General features: G+C 62.7%; 1 protein-coding gene across 1 annotated transcript; it reads right to left on the bottom strand.

Annotated features, from left to right (window-relative positions):
• Positions 1 to 3000: 3000 nt before the first annotated feature.
• On the bottom strand, positions 3001 to 7375 carry EEF1G (eukaryotic translation elongation factor 1 gamma). The gene is made up of 10 exons (XM_068998231.1): positions 7311 to 7375; positions 6525 to 6683; positions 6067 to 6130; positions 5827 to 5969; positions 5416 to 5559; positions 5083 to 5212; positions 4550 to 4742; positions 4282 to 4454; positions 3731 to 3855; positions 3001 to 3264 (listed from the first exon to the last, which is right to left on the bottom strand). The coding sequence occupies exons 1-10, from the start codon at positions 7323 to 7325 to the stop codon at positions 3106 to 3108; spliced, it is 1305 nt and encodes a 434-aa protein (XP_068854332.1). The 5' UTR covers positions 7326 to 7375; the 3' UTR covers positions 3001 to 3105.
• Positions 7376 to 7447: the final 72 nt, after the last annotated feature.

The raw sequence follows: 7447 nt of genomic DNA, 5'->3' as shown, positions 1-7447 counted from the left end.
CGGTCCGGTTCGGACCCCGATCCCGGTCCTGTTTCTGGTCTTGATCCCGGGCTGGTTCTGTTACCAATCAGGTCACGGGTCCGATCCCTGGCCGGTCCCGGTTCCGAGGCTGGATCCACTCTGGAGACGGTTCTGATCCCGATCCCGGGCCGATTCTGATCGCGCTCCGGTCTCGGTTCCGATCCCTATCCGGTTCTGATCTCGATCCGCTCCCAGTCCAATTTCGGTCCTGGTCCCGATCCAATTTCACTCCCGGTCCGGATCCGATCCAATCCCGATTCAGTTCCGGTCCTGATACGATCCCGCTCCCGGTCCAATTCCGGTCCCAGTCCCGCTCCCGAGCCCATCCCCATCCCAGTCCCGGTCCCGGTTCAGTCCCGTTCCTTGGCCCAATCCCAGTCCCGGTTCCAATCCCGGTTCCGGTCCGGGCTCCACTGGACACTCCCGGAACGGGATCCCCCCTCCCCCCCCCGAACCCCCCTAGATCCAGAGAAGCCCCTCCCCCCACCTGCCCCCCCAGGTGAGTCCCAAGTCCCGCCCCCCCAGGTAACCCCAACCCCTCCCAATAGGCCCCGCCCCCCCGGGGTGAACCCCAACCCCCCCTCGAGGTAAATCCCAAATCCCTGGGGGGAGACCCCTCCCAGACCCCTTTGAGGACCCCCCAAAACCCCCCCAAAAACCCCAAAAGTGACCCCAGACCCCCCCAAAATCCCAGACCCCCCAAACAACCCCTGGACCCCCCATGGAGGGGGATCTACAACCCCCCCCAAAAACCCCAGAACCCCCAAAAAGCCCCCCAGTCCCCCCCAGTGCCCTCCCAGTATCCCCAGTTCCCAAGTGGTGCACTGGGGACACTGGGGGGGCACCGGGGACATTTGGGGGGGGGGGTCGGGCCTCTCAGGCCCTCATGGATCCCCCCCTCCGCAGCACCCCCAGACCTCCCAGAGCTGCTCCCAGTTTGGCCCAGTCCATACTGGGAGCCACAATCTCCACAAAATCCGGAGCTTCTCCCACACGTGAACCCCCAAATTCCCCAATTTTCCCCAGTTCCCCCTTTCCCCACCTGTGGGACCCTCCCCGTGTCCTCCCCAGCCCCGTTCCCGTTCCCGTTCCCGGTTATTTTTATCCCATTCCAGCCCCTCCGGGGGTCGGTCCCGGGTCCTTTTTGGGGCCGATCCCGGGCGGTTTTGGGGCCGGTCCCGGTAAGATCGGGGCCATTCCCGGGTCCTTTTTGGGGCAGTTTTGGGGCCGTTCCGGGGGCGTTTTGGGGCCGTTCCCGGTGAGATCGGGGCGGTTCCGGGGCCGGTTCCCGAGTGGAACCGGAGCCGTTTTGGGGCCGTTTTGGGGCTGTTCCCGTTGGAATCGGGGCCATTCCCGGGCCCGTTCCCGGGCGGTTTTGGGGCCGATCCTGGGCCGGTTCCGGGGCTGTTGTGGAGCCAATCTGGGGCCGTTCCCGGGGCTGGTTTTGGGGCAGTTTTGGGGCCGTTCCGGGCGGTTTTGGGGCCGCTCCCGGGCGGTCCCGGCGCCTCCGGTGCCAAATCCCGGCGCATTCCCGAGCGCTGCCTCATCCCCCCCGCCCCTCCCCGGGCCCCGCGCCACGGCGGGGGCGGGGGACACCCAGGGGACCCCCAGGGGACACCCAGGGACCCCCACTCAGCCCGAGGGGTGCCCGCGATCTCGAGGGTGGGGGCGGGGCGGCGGTGACCCCCCCCAAAAGGACGGATCGGGGGGGGGAATACGCTCCAGCTGTCACCTCCAGATGTGGTGGCACCGCTGGAAGGGACACGGAGGGGGTGGCAGCGCCTTGGGGGGGGTTTGGGACACTTTGGGCCCCCTCCAGAGCAGCGGGAGGGGGAGGGGAGGCAGGGAGCGGCCCCCCCGCGCGGGGGGATGTTTGGGATCGGCGCTGTTTGGGATTTGGGATGTTTGGGATTCCGCGCTGGCCCGGGGCCACCGGCGGGGCGGGGGGGCCGTGCCAGGGGACACGTGGGCGACAACGGGGGGGTCACAGGGGGGTGTGGGGGGGGCAGCGGGGGGGGGCACCCCCAGAATTCCCGAATTCCCGGGGGCGGGGGGTCCTGGAGAGCCGCGGGACAGGGACAGGGAGGGGACAGGGACGGGCGGGGAAGCAGCGGCTGGTGGCCGCGGGGTGGTGGCAGCTCACGGTGGCACTGCCCAGGGGCACCTGGTGACAGCCGGGCGTGGCCCAGCTCGGCCTGGCTGTGGCACCGCCGTGACACCTGGTGACACCGGGGCGTGGCCCGGCTCAGGGCGGCCCCGCCTGGCAGCGCCGCGGAATCCCCGGGCGGTGCCACGCCCGTGCCAGGTGTCCCCGTGCCAGGTGTCCCCGTGTCGCGGTGTCCCCGTGTCGCGGTGTCCCCACGGCGCGCTGTCCCCGTGTCCATCACGATGTCCGCGTGTCCCCAACTCCCGATGTCCCCCCGTCTCCTCGGTGGTGCTGGGGCTGCCCCGTGTCCCCTGCCGGGGCAGTGCCAGGTGTCCCCCCCTGTCCCCTCCCTGTCCCCTCCGTGTCCCCCCTTGTCCCCCCCCAGCCCCGCGCGCCGCCAACACCGCGGAATTTGGCACCGGGACGGGGGCGGCCGAGGGGCCCCGGGGGGGACACGGGGGGGACACAGCGACACTGCCCGAGGGGGGAGCAAGGGGGACAAAGGGGGGAGAGACACGAGGGGGGACACTGGGGACAGCCCCGGGGGGGACACTGGGGGAAATGTTGCGGGGGGGGGTGGTGCTGTCCCCACCCGGGGGTGACTCAGGAGGGCGCGGCTGTGGAAAGGAGGAAACTGGGGAAAAATTGGGGAAGCCTCCCAAAACCGCTCCAGAATAGCCCCAAACCTCTCCAAACCCATCTGGAATATCCGCAAAACCCCCCTGAACATCCCCAAATCTGCCTGGAATGTCCCCAAACCCCCCAGCCCCTCAGAATATCCCAAATTCCCCCCAAAACCCATCCCAAAAACCCCAAACCACTCCAAACTCTCGCCCTGTTCGAAGCTTTTTTATTGGATCGGGGCTGGAGAACCGGAACCCCCCGAGGTCGGGAAGGGCCCCGAAATCCCAGGATTTCACCCCAGAACTCCGGGGGGGTCACTTGAAGATCTTGCCCTGGTTGAAGGGCTTCCCCACGTGCCGGAATTCCCCTTCCCACAGGAAATATTCCGTCACCAGTGTCCGGCACTCAGCGCTGTCAGGGTCCAGCTTGCGCCACGTGTAGGACTCGTAATCCACCTGCCAGTCCGGGCACAGCTGGGAAATGGGGAAAAACCAGGCAAAAATGGGAACTAGCAAAAGAAAAATTGGGATTTCTGGGAAAAAAACCCCAAGCAGATACAGGATTCCCAAGGATTTTTGAGGCTTTTGGGGACATTTTTGGGGTGTAGGAGTCGTAATCCACCTGGCACAGCTGGGAAACACAGAAAAACCAGGGAAAACTACCAAAAAAATACAGGATTCCAAAAAACTGGGGACTTTTGGGATATTTTTGGGGGGGATTTTGGCAATTTCTCACCGTGGCCCCAGATTTTTGGGGATATTTTGGGATTTTTTGGGAATTCTCCCTGAGAAGGCCAGCTCCTCCCCCCGCAGCCCCCAGACCCCTGATTTTGGGGACATTTTAGCAGGGTTTTTCAGGATTTTCTCTCCGTAAACACCATTCCCTGGATTTCAAGGAACGTTTTAGGGAACATTTTGGGGTTTTTTGGGGAACTCTCACCGTGAAGGCCAGCTCCTGCCCCCGCAGCACCCACACCCCCGAGATGCTGCTGTCGTGGTCGCTCCCAAACAGCACCACAGAGGCGAAGGCGTTCTTCCGGAGCTTGTCCAGGCGCTGGAACATCCCTGGGAAATGGGAAAAAAACCAGCAAAAATGGATGGAAAACCGAGAAAAGGGACTTGCACAGGCGCTGGAGCATCCCTGGAGCACGGGGAAATAGTAAAAAGGGATGGAAAATCGGGAGAAAAGGGACAGACAATGAAGGGAGAAGGAGAGGGAAAAAAGAGGGAAAAAAGGGAAAAAAAAGAGAGAAAAAAAAGAAGGGAAAAAGAGAGAACGAGCAGAAAGGGAAAGAAAGAAAGAAAGAAAGGAAAGAAAGGGGAGAGAAGGGCAGGGAGGAAGAGGAGGAAGATGAAGAGGACAATGAAGCTCACGAAGATCGGGCTGAGCTCCTCGGGGAAGGGCGAGGACGGGGCGACAGGAGGGACACGAGGGTGGGGACAAGGACAGGGATGGAGATGATGATGGTGAGGATGAGGCCGAAGGCTCACCGGTGATGAGGTTGCAGCTCATGAAGGTCTGGCTGAGCTCCTCGGGGTAGCGGTACTGGCAGTACCACAGCGACCACCCCTCGCGGTCAAAGTGCTCCCAGAAGTGGGGCAGGGCCACCCCCAGCGTGTCCTCGTTGGAGTATTTGCGCTTGAACTCGTCCAGGACGAAGGGACTGGGGACAGAGGGGACAGCCGGGGTCACTCAGCACCCCCAGAATGACCCCAAACCCCCCCAGAATGACCCCAAACCCCCCCAGGTGCCCCCCACCTCTTGGGCAGGTGGGCGAAGGGGTCCTTGGCCTTGGGCTCGGCTGCCAGGACCTGCTCGCACTCGTCCAGGTCCTCGTCCGGCTCCGGCCGCTTCTCCTCCTTCTTGGGGGGCTTCTCCTTCTTGGGGGGCTCCTTCTCCTTCTTGGGGGTCTCCTTCTCCTTCCGGGCCTGGCTCTCCGCAAATTTCTTGGCTGTCCCACCCCAAGAATCAGCTTAATTTGGGGTTTTCTTCATCCAAAAAACCCATTAAAATTCCCCTAAAATTTGCTTTTTCTGCCGTTTTTTAAACCCAAAAAAAGTCTCTTAAATCCCGTTTTTTTCCTTTAAAATGACCCTGAAATTTCCCTTTTTCCACCCTTTCAAATCCCTAGAAAAACCCTTTAAATTCCCCACAAAAACCCTAAAACTATTTTTTTTTCTTCTCAAAAAACTCAAAACCTCCTCTTTTTTCCCTTTTAAATTATCCCTGGAGCAGATACAAGATCCCAGGAAGGTCCCCAGGTGTCCCTGTCCCCCCTGGTGTCCCCTCACCGTCGAACTGGGCCATCCTCTGGCACAGCTGGACCTCTCCCAGGACAGCCTTGAACTGGGGCTGGTTCAGGCAGGTCAGGAACCAGCGGTTCACGTTCCCGAAGGGACCCCGGAACGCGGGGTCAAGGACCTGGAAAGGGACAGTGACAACCCTAAATCCCTCTGGGACACCCCAAAGCGCACCTGGGACACTCCAAATACCCCTGGGAGCCTAAAAACCACACTGGAACGCTGGATCCAGCACCTGGAAAGGGACAGTGACACCCCCCGGACCCCCTAAATGACCCCAAGTCCCCCCAAAACGACCCCAAAACCCCACAAGTGACCCCATACCTGCTTGTAGAGCCAGAGCAGGGCGCACACCAGGCTGATGTCGGCCAGGCTGACCCTCTCCCCCACCAGGAAGGTTCTGGTCTTCAGGTGCCCGTCCAGGACCCCCAGGACCCTCCTGACCTCCTCCTTCGCCACCTCGGTCGCCTGGGGGGCACCAAAAATTGGGGATGGGGCTCCAAAATCAGGGAGGGGACCCCAAAACCACCCCTAACCCCCTAAAAAAACCCAAAACCCCTGAAATCTCCCCCGGGACCAGCCAAAAAAAGCCCCAAACCCCACCCAAATCAGACCCCAGGACCCCCCAAGTCGTTCCCCCCCCGAAAAAAACCATCAAAAAACTCAAAAAAAATTCCAAAAAAATCCCAGAACCCCTCCCCAAAACCCTAAACCCCAACTCGAGTCCCCCCAGACCTGTTTGTTGTAGTGCAGGATGCCCAGCGTGGGGAACACCCAGGTGCTGGCCGGGGGCACGACGTCGCTGTCGGCGAAGTTCACCCACTGCAGCACCGCGGCCGCCGCCTCGGGGGTGCTGCCCCGCAGCTCCTCCGTGCTCACTGCGGGCAAAGGGGCAACTCATCAGCCACGAGGGCTAATTAACCGCGTGGCACAAAGCTCAGTAAGGGGTCAGTGAAGCCAGTGACCCCCCCTGACCGTAGTAGGCGATGGCGTTGCTCTCGAAGACGCAGAAGCCGTCGTCCCCCTCGAACGCCGGAACCTGGGAGCGGGGGGGATTTGGGGTGAAAACCCCAAATTCCCACCACCCCAAATCCCCCCAAAACCCCCATTTCCCCAAAAACACCAACCCTCCTCCAATCCCCCCAAAACACCAACACCCCCACCCCAAATCCCCCAAAACCCCACCCCAAATCCCCCCCCAAAACTCAACCCCAAGTTCCCCCAAAACTCCAAAACCCAAAACCAACCCAAGTCACCGCCAAAACCCCAAATTCCCCAAAAAGCCCAACCCCAAAACCTCAAACCTTCAATTCCCTAAATTCCCCCCAAAACCCCAAATCCCCCTAAACCCCACCTGAAACTGCCCAATTTTTGGCGTGCAGGGCTGGAACCCAAAACTCCCAAACCCCAAATTTTTGGGGTTCAGGCCCCACCTTGCCCACGGGGAACTTCTGCAGGAACTGTGGGGTCCGGTTGGTGTGGCCGAAGTGGAAATGGGGCGGCCCCGAGAGCACCCGGAGCCGAGCGCCCGAGTACTGGGCAGCGATGAGGGCCTTGAACGCCCGCCAGTTCTCGGGGTACGTGTACAGGGTCTGCGGGAAACGGGGTCACGGCTGTCCCCAAGTGTCCCCAAAGCTGGGGGACACCGGGGTGGCACAGGGCGCCCCGGAAAGGGGACTCAAAGCTGGGTCCTGCAGCGCTGGGCAGGCACCGGGGCCTTGAAAACCCCCCAGTCTTTGGGGCGGGTGGGCAGGATCTGGGGGAAATTTGGGACAGGGGGTCCCCAAAATGTCCCCAAGGGTGCGAGGAAAACGGGCGTGACAGGGGCTGACCAAGGGTCTCAATCAGGGCGACTCAAATCTGGGTCCTGCAGTGATGAGAGCCTTGAAACCCCCCAGTTTTGGGGGTCTGGCGGAACATTGGGGGGTCACAGCTGTCCCCGAGTGTCCCCAAGGGTGTGGCACAACCCCACACGAGACGAGGGGACACCCCCAAGCCCCCCCCACCTCCGGGCCCACCCCGCGCTCCAACCCCGGCTCCCCTCAGGGCCCCCCCCCTCCCTTCTCGCCGTCATCCGCGCCCCCCGGAGCATCCCCGCGGCTCCAAACCCGCCCGGGCCGCATCCTCCGAGCCGCGCAGGTCCCCCGGTGGCGGCGGGGAGGCGCCGGGGCGGCGGGGAGCAGCGGATGGCGGCGGATGGCGGCGGCGGCCGCACTCACCCCGGACACCGCCATCTTGGAGAGCGCGGAGAGAAGGCCGGCGCGGCGGCCGCAAAGCGCGGAGGTGGGGGGGAGAGCGCGACAGTGGCGCGCGACACCGCAAAGCACCGACAAGGGGGGGTTGCCGTGGAAACCGG

Source organism: Aphelocoma coerulescens, chromosome 31 (genome assembly GCF_041296385.1).
Source record: "Aphelocoma coerulescens isolate FSJ_1873_10779 chromosome 31, UR_Acoe_1.0, whole genome shotgun sequence".
Classification (NCBI taxonomy): Eukaryota; Metazoa; Chordata; class Aves; order Passeriformes; family Corvidae; genus Aphelocoma; species Aphelocoma coerulescens.
This window is presented reverse-complemented; position numbering and strand designations above follow the sequence as displayed.